The sequence below is a fragment of the Rutilus rutilus genome (genome assembly GCF_951802725.1).
Source record: "Rutilus rutilus genome assembly, chromosome: 8".
Classification (NCBI taxonomy): Eukaryota; Metazoa; Chordata; class Actinopteri; order Cypriniformes; family Leuciscidae; genus Rutilus; species Rutilus rutilus.
The window spans coordinates 17,056,072-17,080,617 of NC_140222.1; the positions used below are offsets into that span (position 1 = coordinate 17,056,072).

At 44.0% G+C, this 24,546-nt stretch overlaps 2 protein-coding genes across 3 annotated transcripts in view; both read right to left on the reverse strand.

Annotated features, from left to right (window-relative positions):
• The window catches only part of LOC311295852 (uncharacterized protein), a 49,895-nt gene extending 47,533 nt beyond the window's left edge, over positions 1 to 2,362 (reverse strand). The window contains exon 1 of one of the 2 annotated variants that reach the window (XM_084417382.1): positions 1,803 to 2,362. In XM_084417382.1, coding sequence (XP_084273508.1) covers positions 1,803 to 1,848 — 46 coding nt within the window. In that variant the 5' untranslated portion in view covers positions 1,849 to 2,362. The remainder of the gene's footprint in view (positions 1 to 1,802) is intronic. The other variant, XM_084417381.1, reaches the window with a different exon arrangement.
• Positions 1 to 24,546, reverse strand: part of LOC311295855 (uncharacterized protein) — a 260,836-nt gene that overhangs the window by 216,768 nt on the left and 19,522 nt on the right. The gene's annotated exons all lie outside the window — the stretch shown is intronic.

Sequence of the window (24,546 nt, forward strand, 5' to 3'; positions counted from 1 at the left end):
GAAAATTGCGCTAAAACACTCACTGAGTTTTTATTACTTGTTTAATGTCTGTGAATAAATTTTATATTTTAAAAACCATAGATTGTGTTGAAGTCATTGTTATTTGTACAAATAACAAGGTCACATGAGACACAGCCAGTATACGGTTAGAAGATGGCTGGGTCTCATGTGACCTTGTTATTTGTACACGCGGTGACTATACAAATCACAACATGTAAATAGGAAAATGTTGGCATTATTTTGTCACTTATTGGGAGCAGTATGCTAGCTGTAGACACTTACCTCCAGTCTTTGTGCTAAGCTAGGCTAGCGGTGGGTGCGTCAGACAGAGTTACGCCACGCACGGAGATGAGAAGGGTATCTATGGACTTATCTAACTCTGGGGGATACGGTGAATAAGCTAAAGTCCCAAAAAGTCGGCGTGTTCCTTTAATCTTCCATGAGATGGTTGATGTGCTCAGATTATTTTTATTAATTAAACAATAAATAAAACAAAATATGGTTTGTATAATAGCCCCCTTAAGAACAATGTGGAATTGTGGATTTAGTTTTAAATTAACATATTTAGATGTGCAGGTGCAGGATGATGACGCATCAGCCAATGTGAATATAGGAAATAAATAGAAACATTTGCTAATTTAGTTGTTATAGCACAAAATGTAAAATATTAAAAGAGACACAAGTTGGCCCCCCTGGATAAACTTTTACAGAATGTATAATTACTTTTGATATTAACTCTTATTAATAATTATATATATATATATATATATATATATATATATATATATATATATATATATATATATATATATACTTTTTATAAAGTCATATTTAAAATGCAAAATAAAATTGTATTTAAAATTGACAATTTAGTTGTTGATAATTCAACAACCGATGAGAGACAAAGCAGAATTCCAGTAAAAAAAAGGTACAATTATTCTATGACAAAGATACAGGTAAATTAAAATTAACTTATTGAATTGCCCATATTTTAATTGAAGACATGTCATACTATGAATAGCAACACAACACATAACAACACTGTGAATGCGAATTTAACGATTTCACTCAATTAACCTGATAGGGTTTTAATAAAAGCTTTTTCATAATAAAATGTGTAACGATCGTTACTGTGTATTCATGTTTATCACATTATAGTGCAGTGTGCCCTTTAAGAGAGATGGTTACGTCACTCATGACGTGTACTATGCGTGATGACGTTGTGAGATGTGAAAATAAGAACTGAGTTAAGACCATTGTAGATGCTAGACGTGCTCTACCTTTTTCCTATATATTTTATTTGTTGAGTTTTGTGACGCTAAGAAAGAGCAGCTCTCATGTATGAGAGGATTGCATTGCCTGTGCACTTATCATTAAACGTGCGTGATACAGCCTTTTTCGCCTTCAAGCTCTTTCTTCCCTCGATTTCTCTCGAGTTATCCGGTCCAAGCGTTACAAATGTCTGACATGTACATCTTACCCCAACCTACTCTACTGATTATGTCCATATATTCATCTTTCATACCGCAAATACTATACTGGGTCGTGGGTGTGGTGAATATGATTACTGACGTAGGCCTACATTTGGGGAACGTTCTGCGACCGTTCGAAACGTTGTACCCAACAACTAACATTCTATTTTCCTTAAGAAGAATTTCCAGTCTAACCAAAAACAAACCTAAAAAAACGTTCTGTGAATGGGAACCAAACATTGTTAGCTGGGTTAGGAAACAGAAACACTGCCACTTTTCAGTTTCCGGTTTAGAAAACTAAATCTAAAGTGTTGAAGATAGATCACTTACCGTCCATTAAAAATGGCAACAAAATGATCACTATAACGTTCTTCATTTCTTACAGTTGATTAAAATCTGATTTGATGATGATGATGATGATTCGTGGAGATTAATCGACGAACTCTTCTTTTTTGTATCTGCCTGTCGTTTCAGAGCCACACCCGAGCAGAGGGAGAAACGGACAGAGAAAATTACTAACAAAAATATGCCGACTGAGATTAACCTAGATTTTCATTACAGTGTTTAAGCGTCAACGAAAGCCGTAGATTATTTTAGATGATTATTTATTTCAGAAAACTAATTCGCAACTAAAATGAACGCAGCTTGTTTTTCTTCTTTGGTGGTGGTGGTTCCGGATCATCATAGGCACGTAACTTACTGCCACCTACTTCCTTTTTACTATATCTGCCTTGGTTCCCAGTGTATTGTTTTAATTCGATAAATTTAGTGAAAAACAGAGATGACGACCGATAGACGCATAGAAACACTGATTTGAAACCTTTGTGAATGTCTTGTTTCGAACTAGTGCTTTGGAGCGCGTATCAGATGGTTTTCGGACATTGCGTCATAACTGTTTGTTATAAATGTCAAAAGTGAACCCACTTACATATGCATCTTGCACTACTACCTTGACTGGAATATGCTCATTTGCACTGCCGACTGTTTATTTACAGTACCGACTGTTATATATACATTGCAATATCGTACCTTAACTGTAATATGCAATTACTTTCCACTGCACTCACTCGGATAGCTTCTGTCCAAACTTTATTTGCACTACTTTAAATCCATTGTTATACTGCTCATTAGCCTAACTTATACATATATCTATTTGTAAAATTCTGTTTATAGTAATATCCATCTGTATATTATGCTCACATTCTGTTTATAGTAACAGCCATCTGTATATATATTCATAGTACATATCTATCTGTAAAATTATGTTGATAGTAACAGCCATCTGTATATTATATTCAGTACATATCTATCTGTAAACATTCTGTTTATAGTAATAGCCATCTGTATATTATTATATTCAGTACATATCTAGCTGTAAATTCTGTTCACAGTAATAGTTATCTGTATATTATATTCATAGGACAATCTATCTGTAAATTTTTGTTTATAATAGTATTCAACTCTATATTTATTCAGTACCCATGTTCTGCACTTATGAACCACTGTATATCCTGCACTTGCTGCTATTGCACTTCTGGTTAGACCTAAACTGCATTTCGTTGCCTTGTACCTGTACTTGTGTAATGACAATAAAGTTGAATCTAATCTAATCTAAAAATTCTGAACAAAAACAAAACCCGACACAAAATTACTGTATCTAATCTCTGCGATCTTTAGGGTTAGGCCACATGTTTTCATCAAGATCACATCTGATATCATCCAAGGTGATGCACCTGGGATAAAACTGCTTGGTATGTCGGATCCACCCTTGGAGCCAGCATCCATGGCTTCAAGGAGGGACATCTGGTCATGTGGCTGATGGTCATAAACCTTCCACCTTCACATTACATTTCGTCCAGGTCGACGCCTTTTGGCCAGATTGAATCCTGCCTCATCTATATGTATATGAATTCATGAGGGGCCTGGCTGGCCTCCAATTCCATAACTCTCAAAACAAAGTTTATGTAAATCATGTCATTACTGTATACTATACTGTAACCTATTACTGTGTAGGTTACCTACTTGCAAAGTGCAAAGCTTATAGAACTGGACATTGAATTGAATATACAGTACACTATACCTGGACATATTGTCGTTGTAGCTCCTTGACTCTCACTGATATATTGTTTTTGAACTGATATCATTGCAGAAGCAGAGGTTTTTATAAACTTTCATATTGTGAAATATTAGTACAATTTGAAATAACTGATTTCTGTTTAAAAATATGTATGTCATGTAATAAATTGTGTAAAATGTAATTTATTCCTGTGATGAAAAGCTGAATTTTCAGCATCATTACTCCAGGAAGATGCATATGGACTCAAAAAGCTTGTTTCTTCATGACATTGTTCAAAAGCAACACATTTTGCTAGCAATCAAAATCACATTTTGCTAAAATCATGAAATTTACAAAAATGGTAAAAGTTAATGTAAATGGTAAATAAATAAATGCAGTCCATACTGTATCTAAGGTTTGGAATATTGTTTTTGCTATTGTGGGATGTTGTGTGTTAACATTTGTAAATACTACAAAAACAATCCATCATTTTGTTGGGAGGTATAGCTTGTCTGTTAAGAAAATGTAAGCATTATGGAAATGTGTTCACTGACTGCATATTGTGTGAAAACGACAAGAAATGTGTGAATGGTATGGCCACAAAAGACCGATGTTGTGCTAATTGTGTTTAGAGTTTTGAAAATGTGAACACTGATTGGACAAACGCTTGTTAGCGACTGAAAAAAACTGTAATTATACATTATATGAAAAATATTAGTAGCCTATAGTTATCTCTTGTAGGGCTGAAGCCCTCCATAAATCACACAAAACAAAATAACACTTCATATAATGGTGGCCCATTAGATGATCTGAAGCAAGCTGCATTTAATAGATACTCTTTCAAGAAAACAATTGCAATTGGTTTGTAAAAGGTGCTTCTTTGCATGTTTTCGCTGCATTTAAAATGTTCTGACCAGCAGGTGTCGCCACCAGCGTGTGGTGTTTCGAGGGCTTCGCGCCCTCCACACCCTTCTAACCGTCAGAATGGGTGTGGCCAGCGTGTATAAATTCAGCGCTCACAGGCTAAAATTCTGATTTTCTTGTCTTCAGCGAAGCACTTCGCATCGCTGGATCTGGAGAAGCCGCCGCCGTTGAAACCAGCGACCAGCAAGCCTAGGACAGCGCCTGAAGAAGCCGGCCGCCTTCGCCGCCTTCAGCCTTCCGTGCCTGCTACGCTATCCGGCGTCATATCCTTTTTCTCTGCTGTGTGTTTGCCTACTGCAACACACCCTCTCCTTCTAAAAGAGCGCGGGGCGTTTTTCTAAAAATGCCCCGTTTTCCATGCGGCTCGTGCCACGCCCCGCTCAGCGACGGAGACTGCCATCTCATCTGCGCTCTCTGCCTGGGCCGCGATCACGCCGCCACCGCACTCTCCACGGGCGGCTGCCCCGAGTGCGAGGAACTTCCAATGTCGACCCTGCGGGCTCGGCTTGGAGTTTTCGACCTACATTGTAGTGCCGATCGTACCACAAAAAAAACCACTTGAGGGAATTTGAAGTCGTCTCCAACGCGTACAGTGCAAGAAATCAGGTCTGCCATGGAACTCGTTTTTTCACTTTATTTTATGCAGAGTAAAATGACTTACAAACACTGCTGCTTGCATTGCTGATGTAACTCGAGCTCGTAAGTTTGCAAGCAACATTAAACATGATGTTAGTAGCTGGACATGACAAAATCCATCACACACATGCACGCATGCACGGTTGAAAAACTGTGTGGCTTCCCAGATCCTAATTCCCTCACGCTATTCACCTGTAACTTCCTCATATAGCAACATATAACACATTAAAATTGGCTACAACACACCGGCCCCCAATTGTTACTCTATAATAATGTAACAATTTAACACCATACAAACAATGGAGCCAAAAAAATTTCCATCATGCACATACATGCTTTCAGTTTATAATGTCCATGTGAGCATACATATGTCTAATATTTCAGTCTTTATCCAGCGTCTTGCAGAAGACAAATCTTTGTGACTGGTCTCTCCAGAATGTTGCATTTGGTCTGGACTTTAACAGACCGCACAAGTCCTCGTGAGTCAGGAAAGGTCTGCAGTACCTTCCCTAATAACCAGGATCCGCGAGGGGCAGTAGAGTCCGCCACAATGACTATGTCTCCAATGATGAAGCTTCTCTTGTCCTTAGACCACCGTTGTCGTTCCTGTAACAGAGGTAAGTACTCCCGGATCCATCTGTGCCAGAAGAGATCCGATAAGAACTGAACTTGCCTCCAACGTCGTTTGTATATAAATCACTCTTCTCGAAAAGCCCAGGTGGAAGTGCAGGTTTGCCTTTCAACAGGAGGATGTGATTAGGGGTCAAGGGTTCCAGATCGTTAGGATCATTTGACACTTTGGTGATGGGACGGTCATTTAATATGGCTTCCACCTCACATAGAAGAGTTTGTAACCCTTCATCATCCACACTTGCTGATGAAGGACTGAGTTCAGCACCTGTCTGACCATGCGAATGATTCGTTCCCATGTTCCACCATGATGTGATGCAGTAGGAGTGTTGAAGCTCCATTTCACTCCTGACTGAAATAATGCCTTTTGAATTTTTTGGTGATTAAGAGCAGACAGAGCCTCTCTCAGCTCACGTTCTGTTCCAACGAAATTAGTTCCGTTGTCTGATCTAATGTGCGATACCTGGCCTCTTCTAGATATAAATCTGCGCAGTGCATTGATGCAAGAACTGGTATCTAATGAATATGCTATTTCCAAATGCACTGCCCTGCTGGCCATGCAGGTGAAGATAACACCATAGCGTTTTATAAAGCTGCGGCCTCTCTTCACTTCAAAAGGCCCAAAATAGTCGACACCCACACTTGTGAATGGTGGGAGGTCAGGTTGGAGTCTGTCTTTCGGCAAATCTGCCATCTTTTGTTCACCCAGCTTTCCTCTAAAACGTCTACAAATGACGCAGGATGAAATAATCTTTCTAGCAGCAGCATTTGCGCTGATGATCCAATACCGCTGACGAAGTCTAGAAAGCAGATGATTTCTTCCACAATGTCCTAACTGCTCATGAATGTGGCGAAGAATGAGAGTGGAGATATGTTGGTCTTTAGCCAAAATGACTGGATGTTTCATGCACTCAGGCATTGCTGCTTTACTGAGCCTTCCACCCACTCTCAAGAGCCCCTTTTCTAACACTGGATCAAGTTTGTAAATATGGCTGCTTTTCTTCACTCCAGATGTTCCCCCTTTCAAAACAGTGATTTCTTCTTTGAACTTATCTAGTTGACAGTGTTGAATGATGGCACTTTCAGCAGTTTCAAGATCTTCAGGGGACATGGTTTGACCAGTCAGTGTAGTTCTGAATCTTTGCATCTCCTTTTCCACTTTGTTCTTTTGTTGAACTTTATCAAGTCCACTGCTGGACACAGAAGCTTGTATTTCTCTTCTCTTCTGACTCAACAGCAACAACATCTTTCTCACCTGTAGAAAGCAAGCAACTGAGATCTTTAGCCTTTTCCATGAAGAGAAATAAGTCATCAACTGATTTGTTGCATTCTGTGTATCTGTGTTGACAGTGTTTGTTACATTTAGGACATCTTCAATGACTACAGCATTTACTGTAGCCTCTCCTTTGACCTCTGGGTCATCACTGCTGATAGAGACAGAATCCACAATGTTAACAGGCCATTCCCTTTCATTCTTGAGAAGAAAACCTGGGCCATGGATCCATCTGCTGCTCGTGAGCAGGTAATCAATTTTCACCCCACGTGAAGCCTCATCAGCAGGATTCTGCTTTGTATCGACGTACCTCCACTGTGAGACAGCAGTGGTTTCTCTTATTGTGGAGATCCTATTGGCCACAAAGGTGTGAAAACGCCTTTTTTCATTCCTGATGTATTTTAACACAGTTGTGCTGTCACTCCAAAAGGTTGAATTCTCCAACTCTAGCTGCAATTCTGTTTTCAACATCCTATCAATTCGAACTGCAAGTACGGCAGCAGTTAGTTCCATCCTTGGGATTGTCACTTTCTTTAATGGAGCAACTCTCGCTTTTCCAAGAATAAAGGCAAGATGAATTTTCTTCTTGTCATTCTGCATTCTCAGATACGATACTGTGCCATAACCATCCTCGCTGGCATCTGAGAAGTGATGTAATTGGGCACTTGTAAGCTGTCCAAAATCTTTGGGCTTGATGCATCTTGGTACGCTAAATGTGTTGAGCTTTCTTAGATCTTCTTTCCACATCAATAGATTCCAACACTGACCTGCTGTTGCTAATCCATTTCACCAGCCGAAACCCCCCCAATTGGCATACAGTTATCAGGTCTCTCACCAGGGCTATGGCCTCTGCTTCTGAAGGCAAGGACTTCAAACAGTCATCCACATAGAAATTATGCTTGATTGTGTCCGTCACGTGTACTGGAAACTTTGCCCTGTTGTCCTCAGCAGTTTTTCTTAGGGCAAAACTGGCACAGCTGGGTGATGATATTGCACCGAATAGATGAACAATCATTCTATATTCAGTAAGATGTTGTGTTAATTCACCAGCTGGCCACCACAGGAAGCGTAGAAAATCAACATCCTGTTTTGTCACTTTAACTTGATGATACATTGCCTGGATATCAGCCATCACTGCTACAACTTCTTGACGAAACCTTAACAGAACTCCAAGCAATGAATTCGTCAAATCAGGTCCCTGAAGTAGCTGACTGTTAAGCGACATCCCCTTAAAGCTTGCACCACAGTCAAATACTACCCTCAAGGTTCCCTTTTTCGCATGGTACACGCCATGATGCGGGATGTACCAGACTTTTCCTTCTTTTCCTTTCCTTTGATTTTCTGGGACCTTTTCTGCATATCCTTTGTTTATGACATCACTGAGAAAGTGAGTGTATTCTTCTTTAAAGGTAGCATTTTTCTTGAATCTCCTTTTCAAACAGAGGGCCCTTTGTTCAACAACATGACGGTTGTTAGGCAGGATAACATTTTCCTCCCTGAAAGGTAATCTCATGCAGTAATGACCATTGCTGAGTTCAACTGAACTGTTCAAAAAATGCTGTTCTTACTTAGTATTTTTGTGTTGTTTCCAGTCCAAAAATCTAAAAATTCTTAAATCAAGAAGTATTTACTAGAGAAGTAAAACTACATAAGAAATTATTTTTTGTTTTCAGATAAACAGTAAGTAACTTAAGTAATTTTTGCTTAAAACAAGCTAAATTATCTGCCAGTGCAGTAAGAAAAAAAAACTTAATTCAAAAAAACTTAATAAAAACATAATCTTAAAACAAGATTATTTTCCTTACTGCACTGGCAGATAATTTAGCTTGTTTTAAGCAAAAATCACTTAAGATACTTTCTGTTTATCTGAAAACAAAATAGAATTTCTTATGTAGTTTTACTTCTCTAGTAAATGCTTCTTGATTTAAGAATTTTTAGATTTTTGGACTGGAAACAACACAAAAATACTAAGTAAGAACAGCATTTTTTGCAGTGCAGAATTTCCATAAACTTGAGATCTTCTCTGGACATTTCTGGCTTTTCCTCAGTGGATTTCTCATTAAAGTCGTGGTTATATTGCTTCACCAACAGTTCCTCTATGTTAGCAATAGATATTCGGTTGACTGTAATGGTAGGATAGCTGCTTCCAATAGCATTGCCTCCTCTTAGTGGTCCATTGATAACCCATCCCAATAGGGTTCTGACAGCATAGGGTCCTCCATCCTTGCTGTTTACCACTTGCCATGGTTCCATTACTCTTGAAACGTTGGTTCCAATCAATAGCTCCACATCAGAATTGATGACAGGAATTTCCACTGAGTGCAAATGTGGCCAGGCACTTAACTCTTCTTGTCGTGGAATGTTATCACGAGTCACAGGCATCTCATATTGTGTAAATACATCAGGCAATTCAAAGAAAGTGTTACTATTGAGTGCAGATACTTCCAGTCCTGAGATAACATGACTGTCAACAAACTTTTCTTGGCTCATGGTTCTCAACAGGATCTTGGCGTTTCTTCCTCTCACCTTTAGTTCCCTCATGAGTCGCTCAGAGCAGAAAGTGGCTGTGCTACCGGAATCTAAAAATGCATACGTTTTTAGCATCTTACTACCTTTCACAGCCTTGATTTGCACGGGCACAATTGGCAAAACACAGTCTTGTGCACCGGCCCCTATATGGCCACAAGTCTTAGGAGAAACTACATGACTTGTGAGAACAGTAGACTATTTCCCTGTCTGCCTCGCTGCCTGCTGTGAGTGTGTTTGCCTCGGTGCTGTAAGCTCCGTCTTAGCCTCGTATTTCTTTGTTTTGAACCATCATTTACTACAATTTGTAGTTGTTTATACTAAATACAGCTTACCCAACATCTCAGATTGACATCGCTAGCTTCCGTTACTACTAACACAACACGCTAATTCGCTACTGCTAGCCTGTTAACGCGCCACCCGTGCGCTCAGCTGTTTTATTTATTTATTTTTTCTCTCGCGCGCTCGCGCCTTTGAGTTCATAAAAGCTCAGGTAAGTAATAATCAGTCAACAAACACGGTGAGTAATGTCTTGTCCTGTTATTGTCACCTGCACTTCATGTCACATGTTTAGCATAGACTTCTCTGTTGGCAATGTAGGATTTATATGTGATAAATGTAAGGAGACAGTTAGGCTGACAGAGAAGATTTCAGAATTAGAGACACGCATCCAAACTTTAATTGAGGATAGTAAGAGTGCTAGAGCTTTAGATACTATTTTGGATGCGCCTAGCATAGTGAACTCTTTACATGATTCGGTTCCAGCTGAAGTAGTGCCTGAGCAGCCGGGCAAATGGGTGACAGTGAGGGATCGCTCTAGTCGCGGATCAAAAAACCACTCTTCCGTTCCGATTACCACAACAAATCGATTTGCCCCGCTCAGTGAAACACCCACTGAGAATTCTGTTGATTGTGCCCTAGTAATTGGTGATTCGATCACACGGAACGTGAAAATAGAGACACCAGCGAACATAGTCACATGTTTGCCGGGAGCCAGAGCGCCTGACATCAAAGCAAATTTAAAAGTGCTGGCTAATGCTAATCGTAAATTCTCTAAGATCATTATTCATGTCGGCACTAATGATGTTCGACTCCGCCAGTCGGAGATCACCAAAATTAATATTAAAGAGGTGTGTGAACTTGCAAGTACGATGTCAGGCACTGTAATTTGCTCTGGCCCCCTTCCTGTTCGCAGGAGTGATGAGATAGTTAGTAGATTGTGTTCACTGAATCGCTGGCTGTCTGAGTGGTGTCCGTGTAATAATATAGAATTCATAGACAATTGGAAAAGTTTTTGGGGCAAACCTGACCTGTTGAAAAGAGATGGTATTCATCCCTCCTGGGATGGTGCTGCTCTTCTATCTAGTAATATGGCTCATAGTCTTAGAGCTCAAACATGACAAATTGGGCACCAGGTCAGGAAGCAGACAGACTGGCTAACCCAACCGTCTGCTAGCGGCCTCGCGTCACCCAGGTCAGATAAATCCCATCACATAGAGCCTCTTTCACCTAGCTATCATCATATAGAGACTGTGTCTGTTCCCCGATTTTGGAAATCCAAAAAATGTTTAAACCTATCTAAGGTTAAAAATTTAATTGATGTTCAACAAATAAAAAACAGCTATAATACAGATGAGCAAATGATAAAGCTTGGGTTGCTGAATATTCGATCGCTTACTTCAAAAGCACTCATTGTTAATGATATGATTTCAGATAATAACCTAGATGTGCTGTGTTTGACAGAAACCTGGCTAAAACCAAGCGATTACATTACTTTAAATGAGTCCACCCCGCAAGATTACTGTTATAAACATGAACCTCGTCTGAAACGCAAAGGGGGTGGTGTTGCTGTAATTTATAGTAATATTTTCAAAACCACTAAGAAATCAAGTTTCGAATATAATTCTTTTGAAGTGTTAGTGCTTAATGTAAAAATATATAGTAAAAATGATAAATCACGTTTGAGATGTGTGCTGGCTACTGTATACAGGCCACCAGGGCACTATACAGACTTTATCAAAGAATTTGCGGACTTTCTATCAGAGTTAGTATTGGCTGCAGATAAAGTACTAATTGTTGGTGATTTTAATATACACATCGATAATGAAAAAGATGCATTGGGATTGGCATTTAAAGACATTGTAAACTCAATTGGAGTTAGACAACACGTGTCAGGACCTACTCATCGTCGTAATCATACTCTAGATCTAATATTATCACACGGAATAGATGTTGATGCCGTTGAAATTCTGCAGCAGAGCGATGACATCTCAGATCATTATCTAGTCTCGTGTAAATTACATTTAGCCAAGGCTGCAAAGCCGACTCCGTGTTACAAATATGTTAGACCTATCACTTCTGCTACTAAAGATTGCTTTATTAATAATCTTCCTGATCAGTTTCATAATCTCAGCATCTCAGATAGCTTAGAAAAACTTGATATTGCAACAGAAACTTTTAACTCTCTCTTTTCCAGCACTTTAGACACAGTTGCTCCTTTGCGCTTAAAGAAGATTAAAGAAAATAATCCAACGCCGTGGTACAACGAGCACACTCAGGCCCTTAAGAGAGCAGCCAGAAAAATGGAGCGCAACTGGAAGAAAACAAAACTAGAGGTATTTCGCATTTCATGGAAAGAGAGCTCGATTACTCACAGAGAGGCTTTAAAAGCTGCTAGATCTGCTTATTTTTCAAACCTATTAGAAGAAAATAAACATAATCCTAGGTATTTATTTGAAACAGTGGCTAAACTAACGAAAAAGAAAGCTTCAAACACAGAAGTTTCCAAGCAGCACAGCAGTAATGACTTTATGAACTTCTTCACTTATAAGATTGATAATATCAGGGACAAAATTATAACTATGCAACCGTCTGCTACAGTATCGCATCAGGCAGTGCATTGTAGTCTCCCTGAGGAAAAATTTGATTCATTCATTGCTATAGGAGAGGAAGAATTTACTAAACTCGTTAAATCATCTAAATCTACAACATGTATGCTAGACCCTATACCGACTAAGCTACTGAAAGAGATGCTTCCAGAGGTCATAGATCCTCTTCTTAATATCATTAATTCCTCTTTGTCTCTAGGATACGTACCAAAAAACTTTAAGCTGGCTTTGATTAAACCGCTTGTTAAAAAAATGCAACTTGATCCTTCAGAATTAGTCAATTACAGGCCGATCTCGAATCTACCTTTTCTGTCAAAGATACTAGAAAAGGCAGTATCTTCACAACTATGTTCCTTTCTAGAAAGAAATGATATCTGCGAGGATTTTCAGTCCGGATTTAGACCATACCATAGTACTGAGACTGCTCTCGTTAGAGTAACAAATGATTTGCTCTTATCATCCGATCGTGGTTGTGTCTCTCTATTAGTGTTACTCGATCTTAGTGCTGCGTTTGACACCATTGACCACAACATTCTTTTAAATAGACTAGAAAACTATGTTGGCATTAGTGGAATTGCACTAGCATGGTTTAAATCATACTTATCTGACCGTTATCAGTTTGTAGCAGTAAATGAAGAGATGTCTCATCGATCACAAGTTCAGTATGGCGTACCACAGGGCTCAGTACTAGGACCGCTGCTGTTCACTCTGTACATGCTACCCTTAGGAGATATCATTAGGAAACATGGCATTAGCTTTCACTGTTATGCCGACGATACTCAGCTCTATATTTCTTCAAAACCTAACGAAACTTACCAATTCACTAAATTAACAGAATGCATAGCTGATATAAAAAACTGGATGACTCGTAATTTCCTACTTCTAAATTCTGAAAAAACAGAGATTCTAATTATTGGACAAAAAACTTCCTCACGTAATAACCTAGAATACTGTCTAACACTTGATGGCTGCTCTGTTAAGTCTTCGTCGTCGGTTAGGAACCTGGGTGTGCTCTTTGATACCAATCTTTCATTTGAAAGTCACGTGTCTAGTATCTGTAAAACTGCATTCTTCCATCTTAAAAATATATCTAAATTACGTCATATGCTCTCATTGACAAATGCGGAACAATTAGTCCATGCGTTCATGACCTCAAGGCTAGATTATTGTAATGCTCTACTGGGTGGTTGCCCTGCACGCTTAATAAACAAACTACAGCTGGTTCAAAACGCAGCAGCTCGAGTTCTTACCAGAACCAGGAAGTATGACCATATTAGCCCGGTTCTGTCAAAACTGCACTGGCTCCCTATTAAACATCGCATCAATTTTAAAATATTGCTGATTACTTACAAAGCACTAAATGGTTTAGCTCCGCAGTACTTGAGCGAGCTCTTAACGCATTATACTCCTTCACGTCTATTGCGATCTCAAAATTCCGGCCAGTTGATAATACCTAGAATATCTAAATCGACTGCTGGCGGTAGATCCTTTTCCTATTTAGCACCAAAACTTTGGAACAGTCTTCCTACCATTGTCCGGGAAGCAGACACACTCTGTCAGTTCAAATCTAGATTAAAGACACATCTCTTTGACATAGCGTTCACATAATACATTATAGACTTCTATAATTCAATATTAGGCTGCATAGATTAGGTCAGCTGGAACCGGGAACACTTCCCATAAATCCTGATGTACTTGTTACATCATGAGAAGAATGGCATCTACGCTAATTTTAGTGTCTTTGTTTATCCCAAGGTTTTCCCGCAGCCTGCCGGATCCAGGCCGTTTCCAGATCTGATGAAGGACCTTCGCCTGGACCCGGTGTCAACGCAGTGCTGAAGGGCCAACTAGTCTCTCCCTATGGAGGATCCCTTTCCCACTCTACAGATAACGCGTCGTCGGGAAAACTCAATTTGCGTATCTACCCCGAATTGATAAAATAAAATAAAATTCTGAATCAAAACTATAAGGAAACACCAGTAATTTGTTTAGGTTTGGTTTGTAGGGAATTCCAAACCTGCACACATATATTCAAACGCACATAACTATAGAACCCGTTCTTAATGCGCATCTGAACGCCATCAGCGTTTCTCACAGGTTCGCTAAAGTCTGTGTAGAGAGAATGGTGTCGTCTTGGCGGCCCTAATTTAAAAACAAATGATCATTGCGACGGAAGCGAATCAATCAAAACTAACTTTAGCTGGAAAATAACTTTATTAAAGAACCGCTATAAAGCCAAAACAATCTTACGTTATATTATACATTTATCTCTGTGAAGCTGCTTTGAGACAATCTACATTGTTAAAAGCGCTATATAAATGAAAATGACTTGACTTGACTTTCTTGGTGTGTGTCCTCTGATTTGGTTTCCTTTTCCTTTGAATGGATATGGAGGCAGGTAGGATGTTTCAGGTTACACAACTTGCAAGTTAGACGTCTATGACAGTCTTTGCTCATGTGTCCAACAGTCAAACACCCAAAACAAACACCTTTCACCTTTAGAAAGTCGATTTTCTCTCTGTGCAGCTTCTTCTCCATTCTGGGGCACCACTCCAATCTGTGGCCCTCCTCACACAGCAGACACGTCACCTTTGTTGACTTATCAGTAACATTTTTCTCTTGTTGCACTTGATGTGTGTTTCCAGTATTAACAGCTTCCACAGAGGTAGCAAAACTGCTTCCCCTTCCCTTGAAGCGAACCTGTGAGACTTTATGTCCAACGTTATATTTTAATGGTAAGATGGATGTGTCCTGAATGTTTCCAAAGAGTGGATCAGAGGCAATAGATACTTGCCTCTCAAGAAAACTGACAATGTCACTGAAACCCGCTTGACGACAGTGCCTTTCCTGCAACTCATAAGCAGTGTTTCTCCACCTTTCCCTCAACTTATATGGTAGCTTCAAGACTATAGCACGCATATTGGATGGCATATTCATTTCTATCATGTAGCTAATGTCCTCCATTGCGTTACAACAAACCCTTAGAAACAAAACAAAGGCTTGCAAGCCCTTGACATCTTCTGCTTTCACTGGTGACCATCCCAGAGCTTTCTCCATGTAAGCTGTGGCAATTCTTTGTTCATTTCCAAAGCATTTCTGAAGAAGTGTCTTGGCCTTTTGATACCCCCTTTCAGGTGGCATGTGTTGACAGCTCTTGACCAACTCCTTAGGTTGTCCTTTGGTATACTGCTCTAAAAAGTACAAACAATCTTGATTGCTAGCAGCCTTTCCTTCTACTCCATTTTCAAATGCTCGAATGAATGTGCTGTATTCGAGAGGGTCTCCATCAAAGGTTGGTATATCCCTTGGGGGTAATGATAGTGAAGACTGCTGCTGTACTAGCAAAGCAGTTATGTCGTTTTGCCTTTGCATAATATTGAGAATATTTCCTTGTTCCACGTTGGTTTGCACTAAACCATCACGCTGTATGGACTCCTGCGTGGAAAGCACGGCCGTTTCCTGTGTGTGATATGTGGTGTGATTGGTTTGCTGGGATTGTTGAGGCATGCTTGGTTTGTGAAGCGGAACATGAACTTTTGTTCCACCTTGTTGAAAAATAGTTTCTTTAGGTCGTGCCCCCGTTGACACTGTGGCTTTGCTGCCTCCTTTTGGTGGATGATTGAAATGATAGCTTGAACTTTGTGGAACAAATTCTATAGCAGAGGATCTCAGAGAGGATTTGTACTTTGACCTTTTCAGATATGAATTCATTCCATCAGAATGTGCACTGGAGCTTTGCACATCAGAACCTCTGTACTTAAGCATCTTAACCTTTGCTGTGTGAGCAGCAATTTGACTTTGCAGTTCAAGCACCTCCTTCTTTTGTCTAATTTGTTCCTCCTGTACCTCCAGTTCATGCTTTTCTTTTAGGGTAGCTGCCCTAGCAAGAAGAGCTGCCCTTTCAGCCTCTGCTTTTAGGTATGCAGAGGAGGTTGATGACTTTAAAGACCTGTGGCTGGAGCAAGAAGCTGATGTACACTTTTTACCACCAACATTTGAAACACTGTCATTTGGACCAATTTCATCAGTGATCACAGTCATGTGTGGCGCAGCACTGAACTTCATCATCATCATCAAAATCACCATCATCATCAACATCCTTGCATTGCTCCTTAATGTCAAGCAACCACTCTTTAATTCTTTTAATTATTTCTGTATTACTGTTCATTTCGATTTCAAACCATTTATTTTGCTTTGACATTTCCTCTTTTGGTAGCAAAGGTTTCAATGATTCATGCAGTTCTGTTGTTTCCACACTCAACTTTAAAAAAGTATCATATAGAATCTGTACCTCTGACACATTTTCTTTTGAAAGCATCAGTTGCTCAACTTCCTTTCTTAGTTTATAAAGTTTCTTTATCCTAAGGTTCCTTTCCTTTTGAAGTGATAATATTTTTTCTTCCAAAGCTTTAATCGTGAGTTTAACTGGTCTTTTACCAAGTTCATTCACCGTTTCACTTTGATTGACAGGTGCATTCAAATCCACGTTACTCATTATGCCAATGATTAGACAAGCTGCGAAGTCTTTATTTTAAAATTGAAACAGGATTTACCTATATCCTGATTGTGAGAAGTCCAATCTCTTCCACACAGCTTATAACAATTCCAAAACAATCCTACCGTTATTCTCCAGCGTTGCTTTAGCCCACTTTCATTTCTCAGTGTCCAATTTCTCCTGTCGGCGTTCACTCATTGAAATCAGCTGGAGCGCTGTGCTTTTGCCCTCCAACATCCGCGCGATCCGTCCATTGAAGCGAAGTTTTTCAACTTAATGTAGTGGCGATCGTACCACAAAAAAAACCACTTGAGGGAATTTGAAGTCGTCTCCAACGCGTACAGTGCAAGAAATCAGGTCTGCCATGGAACTCGTTTTTTCACTTTATTTTATGCAGAGTAAAATGACTTACAAACACTGCTGCTTGCATTGCTGATGTAACTCGAGCTCGTAAGTTTGCAAGCAACATTAAACATGATGTTAGTAGCTGGACATGACAAAATCCATCACACACATGCACGCATGCACGGTTGAAAAACTGTGTGGCTTCCCAGATCCTAATTCCCTCACGCTATTCACCTGTAACTTCCTCATATAGCCTGTGATGCCCTGCCTATGCCCCCTGGTGTGCAGGTGGAAGAACGTCACCCTCATGCAACTTAACCACCAACAAAAAACATATAACACATTAAAATTGGCTACAACATACATGTCTCCCCGCCCGTCCCTGCTGGGCCGCGCAAGAAAAAGCGCCGCTCACAGCGACCACCGGAGACCAACCAGGCGTACAGAAGCTCGCCGGAGCCTTTCCCTCGAGCTTCTCCTTCGCCTTCCCCGCCCCCCCTCACGGCCGCGCAGCCGCCGGCCGCCGCCGCTTCAGGGGATGAGGCGGATGAGCTTGGTGAACGCGCCGCGGATACCTGTTCTCTCCTGGCCTCTGACAGCGAGGAATGGTCTACCGCCTCCTCTTCAGTCCAGGATTCAGGCCGATCTCGAGCGGGCGAGGACGCAGAACTTTTACGCCTCCTCACGCGTGCTGTCGAACAGCTGGGCCTTGACTGGTCTTCCCCGGAAGAGCCAGCCCCGAACAGACTCGACGGCTGCTTCCTTCACCAACGCCGCCGACAGCCGGCATCCAGAAAAGCACCCTTCCTGCCTGAGCTTCACAGCGAGCTCTCTAAATCGTGGAATGCTCCGTTCTCCGCGAGAGTGTCTTCACACGCCTCATCGACGCTCTCACAGGTTGACGGCGCCGCTGAGAAGGGGTATAATTCCATCCCCCCTGTGGAGGAGGCGGTCGCAGCGCACCTTTGCCCGCCCTCTTGTTGGCGCTCAAAGGCTGCCCTCCCGTCCAAAGCATGCAGGACCACTTCAGCCCTCGTCGGCTGCGCTTTCGCCGCCGCGGGGCAGGCCGCATCAGCACTCCACTCTATGGCAGTACTGCAGATTCTCCAGGCTAACCTCCTCCGTGATCTGGACGAGAAGCGCTCGGAGCCTGCTTCCATCACGGATTTGAGGAGCGCGACGGACCTTTCCCTTCGCGCCACGAAATCCGCTGCCCAGGCCATTGGAAGGTGCATGGCCTCTCTGTCAGTTACAGAGAGGCATCTCTGGCTCACGCTTGCGGACATGAGGGAGTCTGAGCGCGCGGTGTTTCTCAACGCCCCCCTCTCCCCCACCGGCCTGTTCGGCCCAGCGGTTAGCGGGATCGTCGACCGCTTTTCGGAGGTTCAAAAAACCACACAGGCAATGAATTTGTTTCTGCCTCGACGCTCCAGACCTGCTGCACGCCGTCCTTCGGACCAGCCTGCACATAGCTCTGCCCAGCGCCCAGCTCGACCTCCGTCCTCGCAGCGACGACAGGGCGGCCGCCCTCGCTCCCGCTCGACCAGCCACGTCAGACCGCCGCCTCCCCGGGGACCCCGGCAGAGGATCGCGGTGAAGCCTGAGCCTCCAAAATCCTCCTAGCCCGAGGAGAAAAGCGACGACTGGGTCCCGCCGCGGCCGGACCGTCGTCAAAGCTTCACGTTCTGTCAGTCCCCGTTGCTACGGTTACTGCAGACACTCATTTCGCAGCCAACGAGCCGGTGAACTCACCCTCTCGCCTGCACACAACCGCCGTTTTTACGGCGACTCAGAGAAATCTCAAAGAGAGTATTATGCCTGGTCGCGCGCCTCGCGCTGTAAGTGTTTCAAATGCAGAAAATGTGCCCACTTATCTGTGTTCACCTCTGCACACAAGCACTGTAAACCCCGTGTCTCTCACAGAGCCCACTCGCATAAAGCTGGCACAAGCCGCTCGAGTGATAAAAGTAGGTCACGTGTCCACCCCGCTGTGCCCACACCTACTCACTACCCGCTCTGTTACACAACCCCTCACAACCGGTCAGGTTATAAACACGGATGCTGTGCCCGCTTCCACGCGCTCACACATCCGCTCTCTTACTTCGCCCCCGACGCCGCCTTCGAGCGTCGTGCTTCACACTGTATGTTCCCCGTCAAAAGCCACCGGGACGCTGTGTGTAAAACGGCCAGTCACCGCTGTGTTCGACCCGCCGTATCTAAGCACCAAGAGCGCGCGCGCGTCACGCCCGCCCCTCCGTCTCGAGCTCTCGAGCCCGCGATCAGCGGCGATCAGAGCCCGGAGGCCATTCTGCCCCTGGCTGCACACGCGAGAGCGTGGGAAGCTATTCCAGGCGAGTCAGAATGGGTGCTGAGCACAGTAAAACGAGGCTATACTCTGCAGTTCGCTCGCCGCCCTCCGCGCTTTCAAGCGCGTATCGAGACCAGAGTGAATGGGGAAGTAGCACATCTACTTCGAGCAGAAATAGCCACACTGCTGTGCAAAAGGGCAATAGAACCGGTTTCCCCTTCCATGAGCGAGTCGGGCTTTTACAGCCGTTATTTCCTCGTTCCCAAGAAGGACGGAGCTCTCAGACCGATTCTGGATCTGAGACGTTTGAACAAGGCTCTTGTGAAAAGACCGTTCAAAATGCTCACAACCAGACAAATCCTCGCGCAAATTCGCCCGAGGGACTGGTTTATATCTCTCGATCTAAAAGACGCGTACTTTCAGATCCAGATAATACCCCGTCACAGGCCATTCTTGAGATTCGCCTTCGACGGTCAGGTATATCAGTACACCGTCCTGCCGTTCGGCCTGTCTTTGGCACCTCGCACATTCACGAAGTGCATGGACACGGCTCTCGCTCCCCTGAGGGGTCGGGGAATGCGAATTTTGAACTACTTGGACGATTGGCTGATCCTAGCACAGTCAGAGGCCGAACTCATCGCCCACAGAACAGTGCTTTTAAGCCATTTGGACAGCCTGGGGCTTACGGTCAACTGGACCAAGAGCTCGCTCGTGCCCAGTCAATCAACCTCTTTTCTGGGTTTGGATCTGGACACTGTAGCGATGACGGCCCGCCTGTCGACACAGCGCGCGCGCTGCATTCGACGCCTGGCCGCGTCCCTCCGGCCGGGCAGCACCGTACCTCTCAAAACATTTCAGAGGTTACTGGGTTGTATGGCCTCAGCCGCAGCAGCGCTTCGGCTGGGTCTTTTACGAATGCGCCCGCTACAACGCTGGCTGAATGCCCGAGTGCCTCACAGAGCATGGGCTTCCGGCGGTATTCGCATCAGAGTGACTCAGAGCTGCGTTTCAGCTCTGAAGCCCTGGTTAGCGGCCGACTGGTACCAGCGGGGAGTGACAATGGGAGCTATCTCACACCGCAAAGTTATCTCGACGGACGCTTCCACCTCAGGCTGGGGCGCTCTGTTCGAGGGCAAACCGGCTTTTGGCCTATGGTCAGACCGGGAAAAATGCCTCCACATAAACTGTTTGGAGATGATGGCGGTCGAGAACGCGCTCAGGCGCTTCCTCCCATTCATACGGGATCACCATGTGCTAGTCCGCTCGGACAACACGGCCGTGGTATCCTATGTGAACCGACAGGGCGGTGTCAGATCCAGGAATCTGTGCAGGCTGACAGAACGCCTTCTCGTGTGGGCTTACCGCTCGCTGCGCTCGCTGAGAGCCACGCACGTGCCGGGCCACCTGAATGTCGGTCCAGACAGACTGTCCAGGGACAACATTCCCTCGGGAGAATGGTCTCTGCACCCCCAGACAGTCCAGTTTCTCTGGCGCCTATTCGGCAGAGCGGATATCGACCTCTTTGCGTTGAAAGACAATGCTCAATGCCCGAAGTTTTATTCGAAGAGCGAGGACGCGCTGTCCCAGACATGGCCCAGCCTCCCGCTGTACGCTTTTCCTCCGATCTCCCTGTTGCCACAGGTCATTTCGAGGATCAGAGAAACGCACCACTCAGTGCTGCTTATAGCCCCGCGATGGGAAAACCAAACCTGGTACCCAGAGCTAGTGAGGCTGTCGCACTCACCCCCATGGCCGATCCCGGTGAGACAGGATCTCCTCTCCCAAGCCGGTGGGTCGATCTGGCATCCCCATCCAGAGCGCTGGTCGCTGCATGCATGGGTGATCAACGGATACCCGTTGATCTGTCAGACGGGGTCGTGAACACGATCACACAGTCGAGAGCCCCCTCTACGAGACGGCTCTACGCGTCTAAATGGTCGGTGTTTTCTAAATGGTGCGCTACTAAAAACTTGGATCCGCGCGCATGCGGGGTCCCGCGGGTGCTCTCCTTCTTGCAAGAGCTGTTGGAAAAGGGCAGATCCCCTTCCACGCTCAAAGTGTATGTGGCCGCTATTGCAGCGTTCGCTGAGACGACGCGCGGCCAGGCAATGGGAAGGAATGAGCTCATTATCCGCTTCCTCAGAGGAGCTAGACGGATGAACCCCCCGTGGCCCCCCTCGGTTCCCTCGTGGGATCTGTCCTTGGTCCTAGCGGCCCTAAAGGCTTTTCCCTTTGAACCGCTTGAATCCGCGGATCTAAAATATCTGTCACTTAAAACCGTTTTTCTGATAGCTCTGTCTTCAGTCAAACGAGTGGGTGATTTGCACGCGCTATCTGTTAGCCCTGCATGTCTTGAGTTCGGGCCGAATGACTCGAAAGTCATTCTCAGACCGAGACACGGTTACATCCCCAAAGCGATTGGAACCCCGTTTAGGGCACAAGTTATTTCCCTCTCGGCTCTGCCAGCATCCGATAGTGGGGACAGTGATAACCTCCTATGCCCTGTCCGGGCGCTGAGAGTTTACATCACGCGCTCCGCCGCTTTCAGGCGTTCAGAGCAGCTCTTTGTTTCCTTCGGCGGACGCACCAAGGGTCTCGCCGCCTCGAAGCAGAGCTTGTCCAGGTGGATAGTGGACGCGATAGCAGCAGCTTATGCCTCCAGACACCTGCAGTGCCCTCTGGGCATCAGAGCCCACTCCACTAGAGGCATGGCCTCGTCGTGGGCCTGGTCCAGCGGAATTTCTATTCACGATATTTGTATGGCGGCGGGCTGGGCCTCCCCGTCAACATTCGTGAGGTTTTATAACCTGGAAGTTCCTACCCTACAGGCAAAAATACTGTCAGTATAAGTGACGTGTATGCTCTGCCCATTTCTTTTGTGCAGACTACGTTCATATGCTGGCGCTATTCTGGTACTATACTCAGGGTGAAGTGTTTGACTCAGACCGGCCGATCTGCTCTGTTTCCTATTTCCCGTTACGCGCTGTTGTCGGTGCTGGCCCGCGCTGCTGGCCGCCCGTATTATTCTCTGTCGCGCAGGAATTTTTCTCTTCATGTGAGACCGACTATGTCGTTTTTCTCCTACCCTTATGAGTGCTTATGTACTGTATGGGCTCGCTCTGCCGGCCCTACTGTTTGTACTGTTATATGTTTATAGACCGGCCGCGCCGCTCTATTTCATATGCTGCATGAAGTGCCTGTACTGCGCTGGCCCGTCTCCCTGACCGGCCACATTTCCCAGCAGAGTGTTTTCCCCGGTTTCCCTGGGATTCATGGGCTGGATGCTCGGCGCACACGGCGTTGACAAAGGGTTCCCGATGCGTAAGATAACCTTACGCAATACGAGAGACCTCTCGTAAGAGAACGTACTCGGTTACTAATGTAACCTCGGTTCTCTCTAGAAGAGGGAACGAGTATTGCGTAACCTGCCGTGTCGCGCCACGAGCTTTTGCGCTTCAGACTGCGAAAACCAGAATTTTAGCCTGTGAGCGCTGAATTTATACACGCTGGCCACACCCATTCTGACGGTTAGAAGGGTGTGGAGGGCGCGAAGCGACCCTCATTGGTTGCCGCGTTCAGAGCGCTCACCGATAGGCTTAAGCAGTTGCCGCCGAGCAGCCAATGAGCACGCTTATACAACCTGCCTAGGTCGGTCGGCTGCTGCACTGCGTTGACAATGTATACAAAATTAAGGATAATTTTTTGGCTTCAGATCTCGAAGAAAGAAGACTTTCCCGATGCGTAAGCTAACCTTACGCAATACTCGTTCCCTCTTCTAGAGAGAACCGAGGTTACATTAGTAACCGAGTACGATTTCTTTTGGCCGTAAAGCAATTGTTTACATCGCGAGACCTGATATCACGCGAGACTTCCTGACGCGGCGGCCGGCGGCCCGCCGGCTCAAAGTTGCAAGTGCGTATTTTCCGCTCACGGGCACCAGGGGGGTGTGAAACGACCACCATTCAACCCGAAATAAGTAATATAACCATTCCAATGACTCCGAATCTGTTCAGTTAAGGTAAAAAAAGTTACTTAGTTCACCTTTAAAAGACATGGCTACAAGTGAGACTGTGTATCGTGATTCTGTACTATTCTGCTAGTTGAAAATGCATTATGCAGTAACTTAATATTACTCTGAGAGTGTGTGTGCGAGACAGTGATTTATGTACATGTCAGTCACTCTTTTGTTATAGTCTATGGTCCGTCAGCGCGGCATCGCTCGTCAAGTTCGTAGAGAGCTTATTCAGTCCATTTTAAATTCTGATTTTGGCCACCTCTCCATAGATATATTGCCTATGAAGTTCAAGTAAATGCGCTAGAAAATCCGCGCTCATTCAAGGATGTGCATTTAACGTTATTGCATGGACGGAGAAAGCGCCGACGCCTGCATGATTTCATCTGACGGTACATAAGCATATTATAATCTATCTGTTCCGGGAGAGCAGAACGAACGAGCCTTTATTGACGTTTTTAAATCTGATAACTCCAAAAAGCAACGAAATTGTCAGACATCCATTAATGCATGTTCACAGAGGAAAACAACTGAAATACAGCGCTGGTTGTTCTCTCGAATGATACTCGACGACAACGACGGAACCCAAAGCCGTGGGCGAAGTAATGGGTGTTTTAAATTGTATGAAATAATCCCGAAAAAAAGCACAAAACACTGCAGAGGTGGCAAGTTCAGCAGCTAAAATTTGCTTAGGTGAACTGACGGCTAGTAACAGCAGACAAACGGCTAGCATTGACATCAGCGGGAATCCACCTGTCACTCAAGTGGCCACACCCTTGCAGAACTTTAAATATTAATCAACTAAACGGAAGAGTTATAAAAAAAATCACCCCCCTCACAGTTGTCATGAAGGGCAAAATTAGCTGTATAGACCAAAGCCACATACAGACACCAGGCTGTAAACATGTTTTTTTCTGCTGTAAAGTTGGTCATTTTAACATGGGGGAGATACAGATTTGACTCACTTCTGACAACAGCCTC